Below are 25,443 nucleotides of genomic sequence, written 5' to 3' on the forward strand. Positions count from 1 at the left end.
AGTTGCTAAGTAAGTGGGGTGATTTTTAATCTGTGCTCCTTTTCTCTTCCCTGACATGCAGAAACCACAAGAATTTTTACTGATAGCCAGAAGTGGTTTATTCACATCTTTAAAAAGGAGGCCTGAGAGCAGACAACAAAACATGATCTAGTTCTAAGACATTTAAGACTAGTTTTTATGGAGATAAGAAGTCTCAGACTCTTTAACAGTAAGTACGTGTGGACAAGGCTAGTTTATTTTCAGACTAGGACAAGGTAAAACAGCCTTGCTGTGTGTCTAGGATTCCTGACTTAAGGATATATACTGCGTGCTAAATGATTATTCCTGCGGTGTTAGGATGCCGTTGACCTTTTCCCTTATACAGGAAAGGTCTGTGAAATGCTCCATAATTACAGCAGAAGTAGTCTGGTATCAATGTGTGAAAAGAGTCCAATTTCTAATCTGCGATGACCACTTCTAGGCAGCTTAGTGCAGATACTGTAATGTTAATCTTTGGCTTCCTGTCAAAGCTGCTTCTGGGAAAGCAAGAACGTTTCAGGGAGCAACTGGAGCACTCACTCTAGAACAGGATTTCTCAGCTGTCCGTGCTGTATTTCTGAACTCTTCTGTACCATCAGGCTCCTGGGATCATCACGGTGCAGGCAGAGAGGCGATCGAGGAGGGTGTGGGTAAGAGATCTGCTGCTGCGGATGCTATGGCCAGAGGCAGGATCGAACACCAGTGCATCTTCTCAAATAACCTAAATGTGTGAAGTGCTACTGCTGCCTCAGCTGTGAGCAGCAGGTGGCACTCCTTTAACATCATGCAGACTAGAAGCAGGAACTTGTTTTCCAGTAATCATTCTGTGCTGGTTCTTGATCTTGCACAAGTGTTTATTTCCAGTAACTGGGGGGTGGGGCACAGTAGTCAGGGAGCTTTTTTTTTTTAATATACGTAAGACTGTTGTAAGACATTAAAATACCACTTCAATTGTTTTCCTGAAGTACAGCTGATACCGAACCATGACAAAACCCAGAATTACACTTTCCTGCTTGGCAATGCTGCTGGATAAAGCTATAGGAAGTTGGTTTGGGCAGTTTTCTTAATTCTTTTTAGGTTATCATCTTGACACTCACACTTGATGTAACTCTATATACTTAGCCTTCCTCTGTTCCACACAAAATTTTATGGAAAATTCACGGAAGAACAGTGTGGCTGTTCTGTTGACTTTAACGAACACCAAAATCCATAACCTGTTCTTGGGAAGGTTAATTCTTGCTGAAATGGCTTTCCCATCTAGTTGTTCCTGCCTTGCTAGTTTACGTGAACCTTTAAGATGTAGTATTACAAACGTTTTAATGTCTTTCTCAGCATAAAACTTTCTCAACATGAAACTGTATCTTACCTTCACAAAAGCCTCTCCTGGTGTTTACACTTCTGTGTTGATCAGGTGACAATATCAACCCGCCTATTTAAAGACTGAATCGCCTGTCTCCCTTGGAATGGTAACTTGCATCATGAGGAATCATATCCTAAAGGCACAAGGTCCACCGCATAGAAGTTTATGTAGTTTCTCCCTTACTTGGTATAGTCTGCCCTCTGAATGGACGGGTCTGCAACAACACGGTGATGCTGTTTGTCAGCTAAGTCATTCCTTTTTCACCTCGGAGCTGAAACATCTTTAATAAGAGGAAAGATGGTAAAATGCTAAGAATAAGCATGTTCTTAAGCTAAAACCTATGACTGATCTTCCTTGGTGCTATATTTTACATATATAGCAAAGGTAAAATAAGGCCATGTTTTTCTAATCCAGGGAAGATCCAGTGCAGTGGAGGTAGAAGTCAGCTGCAAAGCACTAACTTCTAATGAAAGCATTCCTGCAATACAAACTCATTCCCAGTTTGACCAAAATACATTTGGTGTTACTTCAATATTATTAATTTCATCTCTCTTATTTCAGTCATCTTGCAATATTCATCCCATGATACTACTGTGCACTGTTGTAGCACCATTTATTATACTTTCAAAGACATTATTCAGTAGTATATCACACTACCCTACCCTCCCCCACCATCTCTATACATTATATGGAACAGGACTAAGTTTAAGAAGTTGTTAAAAGACTTTAGAACAAATGTTGCATTATGAAATAAGCAGTGAAATTTATTACAGATTTCTACAAGTTGTAGAAATATCCAAAAATCATTCTTTCACTATTTGGTTGACAAAAATGGGGGAAGAGGTGGCTGTTGAAGTCAGAAAGACACTTGACAAGGCTCTTCAGATAGATACATCCACACAGTCTATTGTAAGACGAGCAGAGTCTTTGGAAAGATCTATAGACTGAAAGCCCAAGAACTATCTTCAGGGAGAAGGAAGTGCTGTGTTTTCAGTTAAAAAAAAAAAAAAAGATAAAGTTTCACTTGGTCTCTGAATAATTTCATCCTTTTCCAATAAATTCTTTAAGTGATTCTTCCTCTGGCTATTTACATCCTGCAGAGCTTCAGGGGGAAGTTCTCTGTGATAAGATGATCATCGTGCAGAAGGACAACAATGTTCACTTCAAACTCTGAGGGAAGGGGAAAAAAATAAAGAGTTCCATTTAGTAATCCCGTAACCTGCACCGTCACAGTAGGGTCAGAGCAGACAGTTCCTGCTCTCAGCTGATCGCTTCACCAGGCTCTCCTGAGCTATTTCAATACTCTGCATTTTTCTGTGGCCAAGTAATACAGGAAGGCAAGGCTGAACAAGGTGCTCCAGACAGAACCTAATCACTGGCACCTGAGACCTTGGGTCATTCCCCAAGAACCCTGGCTTGTTCTAATCTTTGGGATTCCTCCGGATTCAGTTCCATGTCACTGAGAAACTATGCCTGTTGACCAGGAGACTGTATGTCAAAGTTCAGACATCTGCTAAAACGGACTTTGGTGTGAGACACCTTACCCAAAACAATATGCGTTGTTTAAAAGCATGTTAAGTAGAAGAGTTAGGGAACAGGCTCCTGTCCATGCTGTCAGCATGTAACAGAAAGTTCTAAGGCATTACAGAAAATTAAACACCAAAATACAACGTACCTGCAACCTCTAAAAACGATTCTCAAAAATTCTCTACTCTTTAAATATTATATTGCGTTGGTCAGAAACAAAATCGTTATCAGATCTATAAAGAATTCTAAGTGGAGACAGAATTAAAGACTGTTGGAGTTAATGAGTGATGGAAACTAGAGATAGAACTAAACTGAAAATAACTCTTTTATATATAAAAAGTTTTAATATAGATATGAAGATGCTCAAGAAATAGGTACTATGTTAACAGTAGCCATTTGTCACTGTACATTACTATTTAATTGCTAAAGATAGCAAAAGTAGACTATTATTTTGGGAATAATCACTGTACATAGGTGCAAAAATGTTCTTGGGGGAACATATAATCAGGTAGTCAAAGCTGAAAAAATTACCCGTGCACATTTGTGCAGGATGCACAGCAGAAAATGAAGAGGAGCTTCAGTTGGGAAGGATCCTAAAAGTAGGGACAGCTACTACTATAGTAGCAGCTTCAACCTGATGCAATGCAATACAAAAAGAGACCAACATACTCCAAGAAGATGAAGGAAAGCAGAACAGGCTGGCAAACAGAACTTTTGAAGTATTTGGTTGAACAAATGAGAAGAATCCTAAATTTTATGTGTTTGTTAATGAAAATGCTGGATTTAGGATAGAGTAAGCAGGTAGAAGCGGCCCATGTAGATCGAGAAAGCAAAGTCTGCCTCACTGTTTCTATTTGAGTCTATGCAGTAGGAGAATGGGAAACAAAAAAAGAGAGGGATTCTCACTGGTGATGAAAAGAAGGAAGTGATCATCTTGTTTATTTATTTTTGGGGTATTACTCAAATGCTGAATAACACCTGACTTTTTGGCAGAAAAAAATGACTTGCTGCTACTATATTTCTTCTGTCCCTATACCATGTAATTCTGTTAGTCAGAACTAGCATAACTGTTTCAAAACTGATTTTAATTGGAAGCATTTGGTCTCCATTTTCTCAATCTATGTGAAATGCAGCACACTACAATCCTAGTCATGGAACCTCCACAGCAAAATAGATATCCTTGTTTTCTCTTCCACAGTGTTTCATCCACTGTGCAAGTTTCACCTGCCAGAAGCTGACGTGAAACTAGAAACATTTTTAATGGAAGATATAAATACAGCATAAAATTCTATCCACTTACCAACTTTGAAGTTTGTTGTTTCCAGCGTGGGGCAGGTGAACAACCTGGGGAACACCATGTGTATAGGAATGGGTAGGCCCCTGCAGACATCCCCATCAGCGATCTGAATGTTCTGTATCTCTGTGGCATCTCTGGCGTAACCTTCCGCACAGCCTGGTGAAAGCGGGGAATTTAGAGGGGGAGGAAGGGAAGGGAAGGCAAGAAGGCAAAGCGGTGTCCACAATTCAAACATGAAGATTTACTGAGGAAAGTGACAGGGGGGCGTACATGGACAAACACCACAGGGAATGGAATGTGACGTGACCTTTTGCCCTTTAACCTGTGAGTTTTCACATTAGCGCTCCAAATTAGGGGTCACAGAGATTTAACTTAAATTAATGTTTGGACATTTCCACCTGAAGTGCAAAACGATTTTTTGCCAGTGTTTTCAATCTTCTCAATTGCATGGCTTTGACAGTCTTGCATATTTAGGGTGAAAGTGCAGGTGGTAATTACTGCAGGCTGTACACGTTCCATTTACAGAGAAACTTACCACAGGTTTCCACGCGTACTAACTGCAGCTCAATACTTTTCACTGCAGCTTCTGCATTCTCCACAACCAGCTCCCCTGTTAGCGGCTGTGTAATGATACAGTTTGTAGAGTTGAGGTGACCTCTGATGAGAAATTTTGGAAGTGAGGCTCTCTGAGAAGATGGGGAGAAAAACAAACAAAACTGTAAGAGCAGACCAGGAAAACAACTCCTTGTCTTTCTGTCTGTAAGGTAGTTATCAAAGTACGTAGGGAAGCCCAAGAAGCTGCAAAATTAAGAACTAAAAAAAATCAGAAATGCCTCAAATACTTGGTTAATTTAACTCTTTAAATATGCATCCTTATGGATATGCCTTATGATATGTCCTACTACCCTCCCCTGACATGCACCCCTACTCATTCCATCCACAGGAGCATTTTTCCCGAGATAAGCTGACAAAACTTGACTAATTACAATACAAGAAATCAGGAAACACGTGAAGGAGGCAGACTGGCAGGCATTACCAAGATGGTTCAGTTAAGTCACTTCACCATGCTATCAAGAACTGCATTCTCGTCCCGTTTCATTACAAATTATAATACAGTCTGTGGTTTCAGTAATTTTCCCCACCTTTTAAATTTCTCTCTCATGGCAACTACGGAGAGAGGAGACGGGCATTTAAAATGTTCATTTAATACAAGATGTATCATACTGCTGTGTATCAAGACACCAACTAAGAGACTGGACAGTCAATAAGGAGCTTAACTTCAATACAGGATCACACTGAACTTTGAACGTTCACTCAAAAGCAAGCACATTTCCTACTCTTTATGAAATGAGTTGTAACAACAGCTGATTGAGGATGACAGTCTAGAAATCAGTTTCCACAGAAGAACGAAGTGGGTTTCTGCCCCCTTGTGCCCCCTGTTTTAGGCCAGCAGGCATCACAGATACTCTCTGACAGCAGAGAAACTCCTCATATGCCAGAAGCTCCCGTTACACTTCAAGTTCTGGCAGGAAGCATACTGAAACAGTCGTGTACTCTACCCACATCTTCAGCTCCTATCTTCACCATCCAGTTTTCTTCAATTTCTTTCATCATGCTGCTCTAACCTTCCCCTTCTTTTGCAAGTGTTATCCTCTCCCTCCTTCACTTTTTGTTATCGACATCTTTGATGTTCGCCCCTACCTTCCAACCATCTGTTTACGCGTGTTTGTGGTGTCCTTGCCCATGTAACTGATTTTCCCTTCTTCCAAACCAACTCTCTTGTCAAAAACCTTTTTTCTCCCAGTCTTTTTGCTTCTTAGTCCTGACTGCCAGAAGCAATGGCAAAATAGTTCTCATCAGCTATTGTTTAGAACATTTCACTCGTAGCCAGCACCTCTGCAGAATTTAGCTGTTCCACTCGAAACAAATCTTTGGGTGAAAGAGAGAGGAATTTTCACGTGTTTAGTAAACTTGACCTCATCTGGGTGTTACCTCCCAATGGAAATAGAAATTACATCCCTGACAAAACCTCTATAAAATACCGAGTCCTACAATGTATTAGTGAAATGCCCTTTTATTGTACAACTCCTAGCAGGTTCTTCTCATCACTAGTATTAGTAAAAGTAGACTTACTTCTCTGCCTCATAGGGACATCAAATAACCACCCCCTGAAGTATAATGGTCAGGAAGCTCAGAGATGGAGATAAAAGGAATTTGCAGAACAAGAACTCAAGGCCATTTTCTACAATCCTAATCTACGAGAATTAACATAAATAAATAAATGTGTATTTCCCCTAAAGCCTTACTACTTTTCTCAGTACTCCTCATAGTTTATCCTAAGCTAGCTTTACATGTACCTCCCAGTGGCAGCCACTAAAAGAACAAGAGGCTACAGGCACAAATTGAAATACAGGAAGTTACATTTAAACATTTAAAGAAAAATTAACTGAGGGTGGTCAAACACTGTAGCAGGTTGCCCAGAGTGGCTGCACGTCTCCATCCTTTGCGATACTGAAAACGTGACTGACATCACCCTGAGCAACCCGCTCTAGATGACTCTGCTCTGAGCACAGGGGCTGAAATAACCCATCTCCAGAAGTCCCTCCCAACTGCAGTCATTCTGTGAATACGTAGAATAAGGTCAACGACGGCATGAAACAACTCAACAGCTGATCAAGAGGTCTGCTTTAAGAAACAACTGGAAAAATAGATCGAAATTCAGAAGTCCGGAATTAAGATCAATGGAAGTCAAACTGGGGATGCTGAAGGGAGAGCTATAGCAGGAAAGTACTCTTATTAACAAAAAGAGCACAACAAAAACATCTGGAAAGACAGAACACAGGTTTCAGTGGGCAAATGGAAAACCATATTCAGAAAGCTAACTGACCAAGGCAGCTACTCCTGTTTATGCTGGCTTCCCAAAGCCACAGAGTGCTATTAAAAAAAAAGATCTCAAAATATACCTTTTTAAAGGATCTTGCTACAGACTTTTTTCCTTTGCTTCACTGCCATCTTTCACTCAGAAAGATGGGAAAAAAAATTAACCATTACTGAAGTTCCATCTTATTTTAATCACCACTGTCAGAAGAGAACAAGCAGAATCACTTTATAGGAATGAAAAAGAGCAGATGATGCACGAAGTGTTTATTCATTCTTCTTTTGTTCTCATTCAGAATCACACAAGGATTACATTAAAAATAAATAAATAAATAAATAAATAAAGCAGAAAGAAAACCTTACCTCTTTAACATTCTGCAAAGTCTCTGGAGTAATTGTGAAGTCTACAGGGCTTGGCGTCAGTTTCCCTTTCTGTGACTGTAATTAAAACAGTTAAACTGTAAACTGATTTACAACACACAAACACACTCTAAGTACTAAAAAAATACAATGAAGTCAAACAGCCGTTGGCTGTGTTAATTCTCAGGATTGTCTTCATGCTGCAAGTATGTATCTGTATAACAGAAGACTGAGATTTCCTACCTTTGGTATTAAATAATACTAAGATTTGTCTAAGCAAATCACAATGCATTACAAATCTGAGTTGCAGAAACAGAACTCTCAAATTTGGGTTATTTTGTGTTCACCATTGCAATAAATCACAGCGCACTTCCCATTTGTAAGTTTCTGGCATAAGCTCTGCCTGCACTGAAATAAACAAAAAACTGAGTGGCTGACTACTCTAAACCACCTGGAAAAGAAAAATATGCTACCAATCTTCTGAAACATAAGAGATGTTACAGAAAAAGTTATATTTCACATTTCTGTATTTACAAATAATTACATTTTGTATGTCACGTCTAATGTTTCCTTCCATTGTCAACAATTAGCAAATTTGGGCAGGAGAGAGGGGTAAATTTAAGCAAACTTGCTCCATTACTCCAAATACATTTTATGAACTTTCTCTCCCTCTTGCTATCTCTGAGCCCTCTGAGCTCTTTCTGTTGCCATCCCAGTACCAGCTCAGCTCTGTCAAGCCATCCTCGTATTACTAGGAGATCCTCAGGTGATGGAATCTAGTCTAGTGTTGATTTAATGACTTAGAGTTTCAGCTTCCTTAACTGTAAAATAAAAAAAAATTGGTCTGGGTTAACTTTCCGCACCAGAGTAGCAATTCTGGGGGCACATTATTATGGCTCTTCAGTTCCTATCACAATAGTTATCATAAAACCAAGAAGTTAGTCTTTATCTAAGTGGCTCAGTGGGCCCTGAGCCCCGCTGAAATGAGTCTCTACCTTGTATCAGGAAGGCAAATTTCACTTGCCCTTCACAAACCTGTCTCCATCCTTATCTCACAGAGATCCACTGTCTTTTACTTACACATTTAGAGTAAGTGATCAGTGCAGCACCAGTCATGAGAGACCAACTGTATGTGACCGGGAGCTGATAGAGCACTGCAACACCAGTGAGCTTAGCTTGAAGTCTTAGGATTTACCCTCTCTATTCAAGAATTTGAAATAGCTTCTGCTCTCCAGCTGCAGGATGGAAGATACCAGTAAAAGGATTGACTGTTTTCCCACAAATGACAAATTCTGGCAAAGAATAAGGTTAGGGGAAATAGTGCATTGAGCATGGGCAGTGAGAATTATATGTTCAGTAAAACCTAATTAATTCACCCTGACAGCAAGATTTGTCATGATTTACTGACTTGTGATCTAAGAAGTGCTGTAGTGGGAACAAGAAATAAAATCAGGAAACCGCATAATGTAATCTGTTCACTATTTTGACAACTGTGGCTTACTTACAATATAATAATGGACTAATAAAAAGTAGCGTATTTTAGAAATTAATGAAATCTTACCAACAGTAGACCTCTTTATAGCACCTAGCTAAATCTGCGACAAGAGTAGTATGGAACTAAAACAACGCTTCCACCATTACTCATAAGACAGGCAACAGAGTCTAATACTTTAAGTGTCCTGTTAAAGCATTCTAAGGAACGATACAAACAGTATGTTCTAGCAAATTCTGGGTGGAAAAAAAAAAGAGGTATTTAATTAGGCCTGCACAGTCTGTACTGATATCAGATGCTCTGAACATGTGTGGCAATATAAACTGAAAAGATCTTTAAAAAGACAAAAACAAAACAATAGGAACTTCCAACTAACAAGCAGTAAAGCATTTCTTGTGAGACAGTCAAATCTTGTCCTAAAATGATATCTGCACAGGAGAAAGACTGTCTCCATGTCCCTGACTGCGCCATGTGGATATTTGTTAACCTGCATATCTCAGCATATCGCCAATCGCAGGCTTATATAATACAGGTGATTAAGCTGACAAGTTTCTTATTTCCAGTTTGATGCAGTCCTAACCTCAATACCTTGACTCAGGGCTCTAAATCGTGATTCATCATCTGAGTAACAGAAATTAGGTATTGCCTCTCCACCAACAAATTCCCGCTTCTAGGACAGGCACTACAGATGCCCAGAACCTTTGGCTAAGAAGTGCTCAGATAACCTGAAACAGTGTTTAGAAGAATACTGTAATATTAATCTAACCACACCATTGTTTCAGAACTGAAAAGAATGAATAAGAGGATAAGCTCAGTGCAAATCCTATTTGTACCATTTTCTTTACATGAAAAGAGAGGCGTGTTACTCTAATCAGGAACAAGTGACACCTTACAACTTCTAGATACTTTTGTTATGAATGTCTTCTACTCAAACGTATCATATATGCTGCTATTACCGATTGTTTTGCTTGTTTTTCTAACCTTACCTCCAAACTTCACTTAAAATGAAAAAAGAACCCACCAAAAACAGAGCACCACCACACAACAAAACAAAAACCAAACAAAAAACCCACTCACTTTGTAAAGTTAATACAAACCCCGCTTACCAGAGAGTGGACGATGAACTCACAAGTCTTGGTTAGGTCCTTTGCCAGCAGAGAACGCCGCATATCACACCGTAGGGTATACTGCCAAGAATAGGGTGGCAGAGAAAAAAGAAGAGAGCCTTACTTAAGAACTTAACGATTTCCTCCATCTGTTAACTTTTATTATTATTTTTTTTATATTGTATTTATAAATATATATATATATATTTATAAAATGTTGCTGTTATTAATATTTTAGGCATCATTTACAAGAGATTAGTGGGCAATGTATATACCAGTGATGCAGAAGGGGGGGAAGGACACAAAAATTATACAATGATTGTAGATGCTCCCAAATGAAAAATAATTTTTGTTTGTGTTTACAATCCTATCATTATCTTCACATGCTTTTCCTATCTTCTGTCTTAAAGACAGAATAAGAGATTATGAGACCGAGGGACTAATTCACTGACAGAGTAGCACTCTTGTATGGCTTGAGCACCCAAACTACATTCAGTTAAGACTGATTAACTCCATTGCTTCTCACCACAATTCGTGTAAGTGATCATCAGCAAGATATATTCACAGCCCTTCTAATTTAAAATTCAATCTTACAATAAGTTTAGCAATGATAACAGTTGTAAGCACAGTTAATAGGGAACTGTCTTTAACCATACACAGTTCAACTTAAAAGCAGCAATGTGTAAGGTTAATTTTGCTGTTCAATAACTTGCTGCCTATGTCCTCTCCTTTCTTCCCTACAAAGGAAACCATAAACCAGTGGTTGAAAAATAGTTATAACCTTCACTGTATTCGTACACTTCAACACCTACAACATAGTCTATCAACGTCCTTTCAAGATAAGAAATTTGTTGGGGTGGAGTATTTTAGGGGTTTATTGTTTGTTTTATTGTGCGTGTTTTTTGGTTGGTTGGTTTTATTTTATGGTTTTGGTCATTTTTAATTCCTTCTTTAGAGATGACAAATAGGCAAAAATGGGTATGCTCGGACTGAAGGTCTCAGCTTCATAACTTCTAGTTTTTCTTAAACAGCACCTTTAGTTCCTCAAATGAAAAAATAAATAGGCAGTGTACTATTTATAGTCCTTTTTTTCCATTTCTTGATTTGGACAGAGAACAAATATAAAGTAGTGAGAAGCAAATGAACGCTTCCATTTGATTTATTTGAAATTAGCAAAACATTTTAAAGCAGTTAAAGCCTGATTTGTAAAAGAGGCTTAACATTCCCCAAATTTATCTACGTATCTGTTTTATCAGGTACCAGTGCACCTTAAATAATCTTGGGAAAGAATACATTTTCCTCTTCAGGGACAGAGGAAAAAAAGACTCAGGCTGGCTGAAATGTAATGATCAACCTTTTAATTACAGTTTATCCTCAGCTTGCAAAAAGAAGAGATGGAAAGACAAAAAAACAAAAACCAAAACCCACCACATACACAAAAAGAAACCCAACCAAATATTCACGATTGAAGTATATCTTAAAACACCTGATATTGATCATAAACAAGTTATCGGGCCTATGGAAAGCAACTCAACCAGTTTTGCACCATTTTTGATGTGCCAACCAGAAACATGAGATGTTATCCAAGAAATCCAGAACTGAAAAAAGATATGGGAAGTATTAGAAAAAACATCTGAATGTAGACAAAAGCCAAGGGACTTCTTTCCATCCTGTGTGCTGCCAGTAGTATGTAAGATTAAGGTAGTCACATAGGATGCGATGAAACAGCCTCAAGTTCCACTGGGAGTGGCTTAGATTAGATGTCAGGAAGAATTTCTTCACTGTAAGAGCGGTTAGGCATTGGAATGGGCTGCCCAGGGAAGAGACAGAGTCGCCATCCCTGGAGGTGTTTAAGAGACGTGTACACATGGCGCTTACGGACATGGTTTAGTGGTGGCCTTTGTCGTGTTCGGTGATGGTTGGACTTGATCTTACGGGCCTCTTCCAACTTACATGGCTCTATATATAATGTGCAATTTAAGCAATATCCTTCTGGATATAAATGATGGGAGGAATAAAGTACACAACAGAAACACAGGGTAAACAAAAGGCTTTGAAGGCCTGACCTTCTATAAAAGATCTTGGTGCAGGATGGGTGAGAACACAAGAATAATAGGTCTAAGGCTTTGTATTTAAATGGAAAAAACAAACTTCTTTTTTTTATTATTAGTTTATAGATGTTCACTAACATAAGTACATTCAGCTTGCTTCTGAATTGTCCAAAAAACTGTTCTGCAAAAATGGTAAATTCTGATGGATACCAAAGAATTTCAGACATACTAATTCAGAGTTTACAAGTAACCTAAGGCAAAACTAGATACAGCATAGGAAATCAGAACTCTGAAAGCTGCATGACAAGTCTTCAGACAAGGCTTTCCTTGCCAAGGCTAAAAAAATATTATCTACTTGACTATGCTGAAAAGGAATGAAACACCAGATGAAAAACAGGATCATGATTTGCTCCATAACAATGGCAATAACAACAACAAAAGTCCCAGTGAAAACATCACAACAGGCAAGACATATTCAGACAAAACTATCAGGAGTTTTATTATGGTGATAATGATTATTCAGTCAAAATATACAGTCCTCAGATAGGCACAGAACTCTTTCTTTGGTTTGTAAATCCTTCCCATTACTACAAAATCATGGTACTATCTAGATGCAGCTAGTATGACTGGATTAGAAGCCAACTGTACAAACCCGTGATAACAATATTGAGAAAGTATGCTTACGATATAAAATCTCAGTAACATCTTCAAGCATAATAATAAGATCTTGAAGCAAAATACTAAAATTAGTAACTAAAGATGCATGTTAAGCAAGTAAATCTGAAGGCATAATCTCACTAAAACTTTATTTTAAAATTCTCATGGAAAGGAAGATCTAGGAAGACTGCAGACTGGAGAATTAGTTAGAAGTATTTTGTCTGTGAACTTTCTATCACCACCAATTTTTTGTATGCCATGAAAATAAAGTCAGGTCTTAGGAGTTTTAACAAGAAAGGAATGCCTAGTTTTACAGGTCTAATGCTCCAGTTTACACTCCTGCTATTCTTTTAGTAACTTCTGATAGGCTTTTAAGTTTTTATTTGTTTGTTTAAAATACCAGACTTTTTAATATAATTGAAAAGCCTGGAATTTACCTTTCAGTTCAGCTAAATAACTAACTGTTATACTGTGCCATCAGATCTAATACATCAGTGTGCTATAGGGAAAAAGTGTTTTACAACCAAGCAATTCTTCATCAGCAGTGGCCTGAAAACTGTCATTTCATGGATCCCTTTCAAATTTTTCTTGAGGAAAAACACAAAACACTCCCCAGTAAGAAGAAGCAACGATTAACACAACATTTACATTCAGAGATGGCTGAAAAGTAGACTTCTCCTCAAAATAACAACCCATTTATGGTGTGGCAATCTGTAACCAAACAAGGTCAAATTTCAGAATTGTTTTTCCACAGGACTCTGCTAAAACCATGTTGTATGTACAGTTTGGGGCAGGAAATTTCACTACCCATCTCTACAGGAAAGCAAACAACTCATGTTTTTTGAGGATGCTACGAACTCTAAACACTGATTTGAGACTTCATTATGAATTTACTCAGACACATGGGCTTTTTTGAATAAAAGCAGATAGAGTTGCAACCTTTTTTCCATGAAGGGAATGGATGTAGTGTGTCTACAACATCAAGAGGGTAATCAGTTATGTTACAAGAGCTCTGACTTAAGGTACTTCAGGCAAGACATCTCGTTACTGTTCTGTTAATGTCATATTTCTTTAAAGGGTTACTCCATATGGAAGGCCTGAAACTGTAAGTGGTGGAAAGATTTCTTCCAGTTAGAGGATGCTTCTTAAAAATAAATGCAGGAAAACACACTCTGAACATTAGGTAGCTTTGTTGCTGTTGGATTTATGCCCGTGTCTTAAGATGGATCTGGTAAGTCAGATACTAAAAATGAAGTATGTTAAGTATTATTAGCAGTAATTTGTTGGTCTGCTATGCTAACAAAACCTCACTGGTACTAGATGAACACTACACACATTTATTTTGGGGTATGCACTGCAGACTGTTTATATAATAGGAGATGCAGCTTCTTTCACCAAAAATAATAATAAAAAGAAAGATCAGAACTAGATGCAAATATCACCCTGAATGTATTTTTATATTTTATCTGTAAAAGAACATTACGAGATTTAACAATCATAGCAAATATGTTTTATACTTTCTCAACCCAAAACCCCAGTATGCTCTTAATTCTCTCTTGTACATCCCATATGACATCTGATCAGTTTCATTACCACTGGCTATTTCCAGTACAAGGCTTAAACTGGCTGAAAAAGGGACAGATTTTACAGCAATTTATGAAACATATTATAGTGACAGAATTTCAAGATCTCAAAATGTTTTCTTTGCCACTTTTAACAAGTGTTAGCACCTGTGGAAAGTTCCGAATCTTAGAAACTCTGTCTGAAACAGGAAGCAAGAAATGACCTACAAACTAATACTTAAAGGTTAACATGCTTGACATTTTTTAATGTTGTTACATCTAGAAAATGTCTAGCATGCATCACAAGAACACCGTAGCAATAAAAAGAAGCTTAAAAGCTCTACTTATTTCAAAGAATCTCTAACTTTTTGCTCATTCTTCAAATTGACAGAAGCAAACGTATATAAAGACTAGCACTATGAAAATAAAACTATCAGAAAATTTCATCCTCAGCTTCCAAGGAACAAGAGATACTGCAGGTAACAAAACAAGAACAAGAGATACTGCAGGTAAAAAAAGCTCAGATTTTCTTTACAGAGAAAACTGTCTTACTGCCTTACCTGAATATTAACAAAGACACCATGATACGTCTCATACAAAACCTTGTTGCCCTTTACATGCAATGGAAATTCAAAAGGAATTTCTGTCTTGCCACTGGGAAGTTTCCCTGGTTTTACCATTTCAATAGTGCTGTTAATAATTTGAATAGGCTGCAAAAACAAATATTAAGATTTAGTTTGAAGCACAATGACAGTTCCATCATTTCAATATGAACCAACAACATTACTAAACTCTAACAGACTTTGTGAATTTCCAAAAATTCAGGTATTTCTTCCTGATACGCAGTTCTCCAGTTTTACAAGGAATAGAAATATTATGAATGCTTTGCAGAGGAAAACAATTTACAATCTATTTTATGGTTGTATCAAATTAACAACTAAACATATTCAGAGAGTTAAAACAGCAGAGTCTCAAGCGCCCTGGAAAGCAAAGTTTCATTTTCCAAATTACATCCCTCAATATTAGCATCAGGAATCAACATGCCAGTTGAGCAGCTAGGCAATCCCCCTACCCTGCTGCCCACCCTTCCCACCCTAAAGATTTATATTGAGGGCTGATCTCTCACTGGAACGATGGCTAGCTGTGATTTGGCATTTGACTGGGGAATCCTCCTAATCCTCATGAAATATGCATACATAAATACAAACAGAGCAAAAGCAGCAAGACTAGGACATGAGAAGGAAACAGACTGAATATCCAGTACAGTCCTGGACTGTAATACTACAGTATTAGCATTTTATTTTCATTCAAGGTATTCATTTCTTGCAAACAGTTAAAGTAGCTTGAACCTCTCATTGCTAAGAGATGCAATCCATCATATTACTTTTCCATTACTTATATGTATTTGTTGAGTTTAAAACCTGCAAGAGCTGAAATCGTAATTACTGTTCTGACATTTAATGAGACAAAAGCTATACTCTCCCTAATTAGGCTTATTCCAACCTTTGCTTTTAACATGAGAAGGAGGAATGACTGCACCAAGCTAACAGTTTACTCATGCTGAAGGAAGCAGCCTAACTTGCTCTGCCATGTGGTATTGCTTTCTCTTGTGCCAAACTAGACATTCATCTGGCCTATCGATAACATAATTCAATTCAAATCAATTAACCTGATTTATCAAAAATAAATGTGCCCTCTCCTGTTCTACTACTCTAGTAAACTAAATCAACCAGAATGAGCAGAAAGAAAGCAAAAGAAGCGATGCTGAATGAAGTGAGGGGGTTAAATGAACTGAGCCCATCTTAGGGGTCATCATAACAGGAACTTTATTTCTCTAGCTCAAAATAAAGTTTTTATTTCTTTCTTAGAAGGAAGCTAATCAACAAATGTGGACTTCAGGCCATGAAAAGGGTACAACACAACTATAAAGAGGCATGCTCACTGTAGCTCTGGTTGAAGATTACACTTCTTTTCTCTGAACTTTTAATTCTATTTTCCCTCTACTAGGCTGAAACAAACAAACAATCTGTTGTTTCTACTGTTTTCTGATCATTCATGGTCAGATTATTCACACTACAAACAAATTAACTGTGATACAAACAAAGGCTTAAAAGATCCTACACTTAAGCTATGCTAATTTAGGCAAACTATTTTTGTAAATATAGCTACACTGCCTCTAGACATAGCCAGCCTTGCCTTCAATCAATACAGCCATGCTTGTGTGGAGCCCAAGACAACCTGACCTGCTGGATTCCAAAACCCACACTTCCAAACCTGGAGGGCAGTACAGAGGCCAGGCCTTCCAGGAACTCTGCAGTCAAACAGGTTGGGCGCAGCATCATCCCGCACTGAGGAACCTCTGCAGGTCCTGTACCATGGCCAGCAGCACGCAACCTCAGCAGCTTCTGCAGAAACTTTTGGTGTAATGACTGATCTGGCACCCAAGTTTGATTAAATTCAGTCACTGCATGATGCTCCTCTAACGCATCCTCCAGTGACCTTACTATTTGTACTACTATATTTCAGCCCTAAAGAAAATTATCCCGTCTGTGCAAGTTCCTCCCCCAAAATGTCACCATATATTGCTAGATAATGCTAAGCATTTCTCTGCTTTCTCTCCTTTGCATACCATGAAGTGCTATAAGCATCTGAGAGCTACTGGGGAAAAACTTAAGAAAATAACGAAAAGCTCCATGCTAAAAATATTATCCAGCACAGGTCTTACCTTGACGGAGTTATAGAAAGCTTCAAAGACACCCACGCTTTTGGCACTAAGCTGCAGATTTACTGATCCTTCCATTGTTAATGAGATACCTTGGTGTTGGACTGTGTCCTTACTTGTTATGACCACAACTCCAGAAAGAATTTCCTAATGGGAGAAAAGACACCATGAGCGCATTTGTTTAAAGCAATTTCTTCTATTGCTGTTACACAGATAGCATGCTAACCAATTTTCAAACAACTCAAGAAAACTGTTCCCAGAGTACAGTCTAACCTTGTTAGAAGAGACAAATACTGATAATGAAAGCAATGTGAGGAACAGACGGTTGTACTTCCAGGTTGTTTTCTTTAAAAATATGCTCTTCTTCCTTGCAGAACTACTAGTCAGAGCTTCAATTGCTTTCCTAAACTTTGACATTTTCCTGTCCAGGCAAATGAAAAATAACCTCCTAAATACCCGTAGGTTCAGTTGGTAAAAGTTAGGTTCCATTTCCAAATTCCACGAGGAATTCTTATATGAAAAGCAGGATGGTCAGCCAAGGGAAATGGAAGAGAAGGCAGAGCTGTAAAAGAGATGTCTAAGCTAAGGATAATGTTAACCCCAGCAGCGCTACACAACAGACTCATAAAGAAACAAAGAAACCACACAGTTGTTTGCCTACACAAGCCAATTTCTACTCGGCAAACAATTTCAAAGCCTGTCTGAATCCAAGGCACAAGGTGTATGAGTCAAGAGATGTGTCACTTATCCCATTAAGAAAGTAGTTGCACAAGAACACAGCATCAATTTCAAGGATCAGTTTAGAAGCTCCAATACTGAAAAAAGATTAACTGCAGGAGAGCAACATGCAGTTCATATCCCATACCCCATAGTTTATCCTTCCTCTCCAATAGAGGATCCACTCCAATCCCCTTATTCCACGTCAAACGTTCATACACACCTGGAACTAGCAGCAAGTTATTTGAGAAGTTAAGAAAGTTTCTTAGGGCTAACTGTGTCTTCTGCTCAGCAGTAATGCTCTCTGCACCTTCACCAGCCTTGCAAACCAGACACCAAACTCGGGACCACTCAGTTCAAACAGCAGTTCAGGCTGCCCACTCTACACTCGACCAGTTACAACCAGTGTAGTTGTGCCCATACAACAGATGCTATTTGAATGTTGCAGCCTTTTGTCTTTACTGGTGGTAGGGCACGACAATACAGAGAAGGGGTCAGGTCGTTTAAGGCAGAACTGGACATCAGGCATCACAGCAAAGGCTGACACGCCACAAGCCTGAGAAGAGGACCTGCAGCAACTGGGAAACGCCAGGAGCAGGAGGCACAAAAGGACAGTGAAGAAAAGCTGACCTAAATACCATACTGCTTTGCGAACAGGCTTTAATTAGTACAAGCAATTAGGTTATTGCTTTGAAAAATGAGTACTGCTGCACTGGAAGAGCAAGGACAATCCTGAACATATGAACTGCTTCACTAAATGAAGACAGACTCCTATCACACAGCAACAACCTGTTCCAGAGCTATCACCTAGACGGCTTCACACAAGACGCTTGTATGTATTTAGGGCAGAAGGGAGAAGAATGGCGTGAAGTTAAATAAGATTTTTTTCTTCTAACATCCAATGTTTCCTAATAAGTAAATAAAATGAAAAAACACTCAAAACTATTTTCTAACATGCAACTTAAAAAAAAATAATCACTTGTTTGAGAGGGAAGCATCACGAAAGAGCTGCTGTAATTTTTACCTAACCTGCTTATATGCAATCAGGCTGTATTTCCATTTGATGAGGGGTGGGAAAAACTGCTGTCTTTTCTCAGGAAGAGCTACTTTATACTTTTTTTTTGCGTGTGTGTGTAAACACAGTCCTCTCTAAATACAAAGCTGTCATTACATCTGTCCTTCCACAAAGTACAAATCAAAGAACATAAACTTACCAAGATGCTCACATACTTACAGTCAGCAGACAATTTAAGAGAAAGCTTTATTTTTGCAAAACCAAACACATAACATTTGAAAAAGTGACACGACACCACGAGGCTAATTGGCTCTGTTTTCAGTCCACATCAAAAGGGATTCCCTTACCTTGAATACCACAAGACTAAAGGCCCAGAGGAAGTCACCACTGGCACTGATCCCCACTCATTACAATGCAGTAGCTTACTGTCAGTTGCTTTTGTTCACTTCTAACCCCGCATTCACTAGGGACTCCTTCACCACATGCTGACAAAACTTTGCGAGATGGAATTACGCTAATGAAGTTCTACAAAGAATTATTTGCCTAAAAAGGGTATCTCTATCCACAAAAAGGACAAAATAAGATGCAGAGCAGAGTAGTGAGGTACACTTGGTACGCTGTGACCAAAACATTCCTGTGAGAAGATCATCCCAGGTTCATGATCCCAAACAAGCGTTTAACTTTCTGTTGTCGGTTCCTCACCTTTCAAATATGCACGTGAACCTGACAGAAAAGCTGACACTTTCAAGGTCACAACCAGAATGAACATCTGCTTCATCTAATCCAACAGCATACTCCTTTTTTTCCTGTAGTTCTTGAGGAGAGTTGTTGAGTTTGGCTGGGACAATTAGGAAGGATCTTCGATCAGTACGATGAAGCAGTGCGTAACACAGGCCACTGAATATCAGCTCTACAGTCCTAAGCCATGCTTAGACTTCTGACTGAGCTAGGCTGTTATTCAGCATCTTTAAACTTGATGTAAGGATTCAAAGGATCAAAGTACACACTATACTGTCCCTTAAATTGTTTGGCGAGAATTGTTTCTAGTGTTAAAATACACACTGATTCCAACCTGCCTGTTTACACTGTCAGGTCTGCCTGCTAGACTAAAGAGCTACAAAAAACCTTTTAGCTAGGTATTGTGTACTTCCAGATTAGAACTGATCACTTTTCAGAATCACTGATAAGAAATATCAGCCTCATTTGTTTTCGAATGTGAGGTAATTTTGAATAAAACAACAAAACCAAACCGAACCAAAGCACAAGGCAGGCTTTCAAGGCCACTTGAAATCTGTCATCATACTTTTTCAAGTGTTGACAGCAGCAGAAGACATTGTATTGAATGCCTTATAGAAACATTTAGCATTTTTCTAGTTGCATTTGGTATTAACTGTTCATCCATGAGTTGAGCTTGTCGTTGGCCTGGCAGAGCCGAAGTCCCCCATCAGCCGACTACCAGCACAGCGCTTCAGCTCCCTGTCAGATTCCTCTTTCCCCCTCATGGGCCTTTACTTTTAGGTCTAGGGGCACACATTTGGACATTTTAGAATTGCAATTAAGTTCACGTAAGCCCCATTTACTATGTATTCCTGATCATTTTCTGTCACATCTATTACCCATCTGACCCACCTCCAGATCTTAACTACATATTCTTCTTGTTCCTTACAGAGAAACCAACTACATTCAGTAGAAAAAGCTTGCTATGCCCAATAAATGAGACGTTGGGTGCTTCAAAACCTCAACGATCAGTTTTACAAATCAGTTTGCTTTTTAGAAAGAGTAAAAGGCCTCAGTACGGGCAAATTCTGACTTAGTATATTTTGGATTTCCTTGTCATCAAAAGTCTTGGCTGACATTGACTATGGCACCCTTTTTTTGCACACTGCATTTTTCAGCCTTTTCAGCCCACAATTCTTTTAATTATCAGTCTTGGACTAACTGCCACAGTTATTCCAGCCATCCTGTTCGGTTTGCCAACCAAAATGCATCATTAGTTGTGCCTGTCCCCTCTCATTCTTCTAGCATTCCGGAGTTCATTAAGTGAGCCTCAGTGGCTCACAATTCTCTATTCAATTAAAAAACGAAAAAAGTAAAGTCACCTGAACACAAATCTTCTGTTCCTGTGAACTTAAACACAATTTTGCTGTAGTAAGCCTTATTTTAGTATAACAGAACTGCGCTATTAGGATCCATTTTATTGTCTTTTTTGTTCTTAAATCCCCCATCCCCTAACAATCCTGTTACTCTTCTTGCTCCAGGAAATGGCAAACTTGGTGTTTTTTTTTTTTTTTTTAACCCACAATTTAAGGTCACTTGTTTAAACCAGATTTTCTGAAACTGAAGTTTGGAAAAAATAAAGGTCTTTGTTTGCTTAATTCCTCCAGTTCTAGATGATTATAAACAATTAATATAGAAATTGCTTACCAGCTTACCATTTATCTTAAGTTATTTTAACCAGCTTTCTTTCTAAAATCAGAAACACAATCATACTTGTACGATGTGTGACTATTTTATAAATGTTATGGTCCAGTTTCTCCCAGTTAAAAAGCACAGTTAACACAGAGCAAAAAGGAATTAAAAATAACAGAATTATTGCCTTCTCAACTACCTTGCACTAAAGAATGTTTCAGGAAGTGAAGGGACTTCAACTTGGCATGGGAGATTGGGAACAATGAAAAATGCTTGAGTTCAGGTGGACTTAGTATAACCAAGGTCACTGTACCAGGATGAGAAGTCATCTGACCCAACTCAACACAACAGAGAACAGTAATTTGAAGATTGGGTTACATGATTATTTCACCACCAAGGAGAAATTTAAAAGGTCTTGGCTTTATGAGGAGCCTACAGTGAAACATACGTATCACTCTGATCTTACAAAAAGCAAAAAATAAGAAGTTACTCAGACTTAATTTTCCTGGCCAGCTATCCATTTTGGACACACCCTTTCTTCTCCACTCACCAGCCTTCTGACACCTACCTTGAACAATATTTTCCCCTAACAAGAATCAAAAGAGTTCTGCAATAACATTAAAAGTAAGTTTGTAAACTTTAAGAGTTCCTCCCTAGAAGTTTATATTAAAAAATCCCATACCTTCAGGGCCTCGATCAGTATGGAATTTACTATAATGAGATCCTCTGAACAATTACTTGTTAAACATGGGTCTCTCACATCTGCTTCCCCTCACCTTTACCTCTTGTAGGCAATAAAGCAGTACAGCAAATACTCTCAAAAGATTGGCGGTTGCTGGCTGACGTACATTTAACAGATCCAGAGATGCCAATCACTAAAAATCCCTGAATATTTCACCTGAATATTTTCTGAATCCCTGAATATTTCACCTCATGAGATACAAAGCCAGAGCTTGAATAGAAGAATCAGCAGCCACTGCCACTACCAAATCTTCAGTCTATTGTAACCTAAAAGCACAGGCTGAGATTCTTTAGACTGCTCTTCATCCACCCAACTTTGTTTCGTTCATCCAGTTTCCTGCTCCACTACATCTGATCTCCATTCCGTAGGCTACCCGTTGCTTCTTGAAATAAGAAATAGATTGTGTTAGGCAGCACATGGCTGATTCTTGCACAATGAAGGGAAAACCTACAGGCTAGATCGTATCACTTACTTTCACATAATCAACATGTGGAGATGACAGAGAAGGCAATTATACGCTATCACATGCCTACACCATTTAGATTGCTGTTAAAGCCAAAATGACCCTCAGCATAAATACCATTCGGAGCTTTTAGAATTTATTAAATTAAAAAGACTAAAATATTTTAGCTACTACACGTCAACTTCCTAAACAAATGCTTCATACCTACTTAGGAGTGCAAGGCAATCTTCTTTGTCTCTTAAGTAGTCTGCTACACACCAATTGCCTTTATAAATCACACAAAAATTAACATAAGGCACATTAAAGGTACCTTAACTATCCCTCTGCTTAATTGCACAGAACATTTTCCTGCACGGACAAACCTTGTCATACTTACACAAACCTACCATATAAACTCCCTGGAGCTCAAAGTTAAGACATCTCTCTACCGTCACCTTTTCCTTCACATCCAGCTCAAGTCCATTCGGATACTGATTATCAAATATACTCTGTTCTACTCTATTTGATAAGACATTCATAAGAAAAACAAAAGGATATCTGATTCAATAGTTTGTTTTTTTTTAAAGAGCGACTCCAACCAAATGCCATTTCCCCAACCTGGCTCGCTGGCCAATACTGCCAGCACAAGACAGGCAGCAGAAGGCAGAAGTGAGTTGCACCACGAAGTTATGCTGAATTAATCACGGTCTTACACAAATTACGACTTAGAAAGCTCTCAACAATGTTTTAGAAATGTTTTGTGCTGTTATCTTGTCATAGGCCTAACAAAAAGGCTGCTGAATCACTGCACAATTTAGATATCATGTTCTTTCGTCTCCAAGTGACTGCACTTGGGTGCAAACTTTAAATGGGTTTGGACAACCAAAGATCAGGTCAAGCCACAGGTCAAGCCACAGTATCCCTGTTGCTTTCAGATGAATAGCTAGAATATATATTTGGATGAACTATGAACTTTACTACAGGAATCCCTTCGTTTTCAAGTAGCACTGATGAAAGTATATTTGGGGATGAAAGCTGACATAGACTAAAGGTATTATTAGCATAGCTGATGTCAGTGAAGTGTACAACCATCAATAAATTTCTACAAAAAACAAAGCTGCACATATTCCATGCCTCATTAAAGAGAGATTTGTAACTCCTTTCTGTGCCTTCGAAATCTCCATCAAAAATTCACGTTGTACTTCTAGTGCACGGCTCTTTCACCACTGTGGTTTCACACCACCCAGATCTCCAAACTTCAGACCTAGTTAATGAAATAAAATTATAAACCTTCTCACGTGGAGTTACAGCAGAAGTGACTAACCATAAAAACCTTACTTAATTTCAGCTTCAGACAGAAGAAACATCCTTTTCTTGTATTAAGAAAATAGATCCTGTTCAGAATGACATAAAGCAAGCCAAGTAGAGAAACTGACGAAGAACACAACACTACAACACCAAACCAAAAGGATTAAGATCGTTCTAGTAACATGCAATGGCAAAATGATGCCGGAGAGATACAGAGGACTGCATTTACCACCGTGACACCGCACCTGAAGATTCGTGTTGTTCACATGCTGATAACTTTGCTGGTTGTGAATGCCACCTCTTGCGATTTGGTGACGGCAAAACTGATTTTTTTTTTCCATAACCTTCCACTCCAATCTGATTAAAGCAGTTTCCCAGCATTGAAAACACTCAGTAAATCGAGACGTATATTTATACACCGTGACAGATGAGCTTGTAGCATAGGGGGACAGATGCACGGGTGAAAAAGATTTGGGGTGTAGTAAGAGTGAATGGCTGGACTGCCACAAATAAAAGAAGTGAGCTGAAAACCTCTGATTATTGATATTTTATTTCTAGAAAAAGTGAGCAAACATTTTTTGTGATTTTTTTTTTTTTTTACTACTTAAAGTGAATGAAGAATGAGAAGGAAAAAAGGAATGAAAGCCCCCTGCGTTCCTTCAAGTAGCTGCAAAAGGGGAACTCTGCAAAACCGCTTTATCGCTATCAACAACTGCATCAGCGGGGAAAAAAAATAGGAAATGAGGAAAAAAATAAAAAATTGGAAAAATAAATTAAGAAATCGGAAAATAAAATAAGAAAACAGGAAAAAAACTAAAAAATCAGAAAATAAACATTAAAAAATCAGAAAAAAAACTAAGAAATCAGGAAAAAAACTACGAAATCAGGAAAAAAAAATAAAAAATGAGAAAAATAAGGGAATAAACTGGAAGAGGCGGTGCGGGGCGGCGGCACTCACCCCGCAGCGGTACACCTTGTTGGCCCGCTTGATCTTGATGTCCAGCGCCGTGCCCATGGCTGCCGCCGCCGCTCTCCCCCCTCCCCGCCCCCCCCCCCCCCCAGCTCCCGCCACCTGCTTCCGCCCGCGGGGCGCAGGCGCGGCCCATCCGGGTCCCCGTGACGTCACTGCTCAGCCCCCTCCTCCCCTGCCCCCGCCGCTTCCCGGTAGCCACGGCAACGGGGCGGGGCAGGGAGCTCGTGACGTGGGGTGGGGGGGGGAGGTTTGCCGGCGGAGCACGAGCAGAGCGCATGCGCAGAGCGCCAACGGTCGGGGAAAGCTCGGCGGGGGCGGGCCTCGCGCGTGCGCGGCCGTTGCGGCGGCCGTTGGGCGCCCGGAGCGGGGGCGGGGGCGGCCTTCATGGGGCGCCTGGGGCGGGCGCGCGGGCGCGGGGACGGACGGGGGCGGGGGCAGACAGACAGACAGACAGACAGACTGACGGGCAGGGCGGCGGTCCCCGTCCGCTGGTGAAGGCTCGGGGCCGCAAACATCCGTGTGTTGAGTAGCACGGAAGCGACGGGAGGCTGAGCATCGAGTGCAGCGGTTTAAATTTATTAAGTGGTTTCCCTGGCTACACGGAATAAAAGTCATAAGCACACCTTACAGTAACGAAAAAATAAAGATCTTATACATATATAGATATATAGATATATGGATTGAAATTGTCTCTTATAATTGTACGTGTGGTTTGGCATATTGCATCTCATAACACATTCCTGCCTGCGCTCACAAGTTGTCTGCAACTTGTTTAATAAATTTAAGGCAATACCTTATAAAGTGAGAA

General features: G+C 39.2%; 1 protein-coding gene across 4 annotated transcripts; it reads right to left on the bottom strand.

Annotated features, from left to right (window-relative positions):
- Window positions 1-1,974: 1,974 nt before the first annotated feature.
- On the bottom strand, window positions 1,975-24,773 carry VPS26C (VPS26 endosomal protein sorting factor C). Of its 4 annotated transcripts, none has more exons than XM_048071349.2 (8): window positions 24,621-24,773; window positions 17,033-17,176; window positions 14,868-15,017; window positions 10,038-10,118; window positions 7,443-7,517; window positions 4,738-4,888; window positions 4,206-4,358; window positions 1,975-2,548 (listed from the first exon to the last, which is right to left on the bottom strand). In XM_048071349.2, the coding sequence occupies exons 1-8, from the start codon at window positions 24,675-24,677 to the stop codon at window positions 2,466-2,468; spliced, it is 894 nt and encodes a 297-aa protein (XP_047927306.2). In that variant the 5' UTR covers window positions 24,678-24,773; the 3' UTR covers window positions 1,975-2,465. The 4 variants fall into 4 exon arrangements, with proteins under 4 accessions (XP_047927306.2, XP_013036727.2, XP_066834820.1 ...); XM_013181273.3 differs by lacking the exon at window positions 24,621-24,773 and adding an exon at window positions 23,908-24,552; XM_066978719.1 differs by lacking the exon at window positions 24,621-24,773 and adding an exon at window positions 17,303-17,533.
- Window positions 24,774-25,443: the final 670 nt, after the last annotated feature.

This window comes from Anser cygnoides, chromosome 1 (assembly GCF_040182565.1).
Source record: "Anser cygnoides isolate HZ-2024a breed goose chromosome 1, Taihu_goose_T2T_genome, whole genome shotgun sequence".
Taxonomy (NCBI): domain Eukaryota; kingdom Metazoa; phylum Chordata; class Aves; order Anseriformes; family Anatidae; genus Anser; species Anser cygnoides.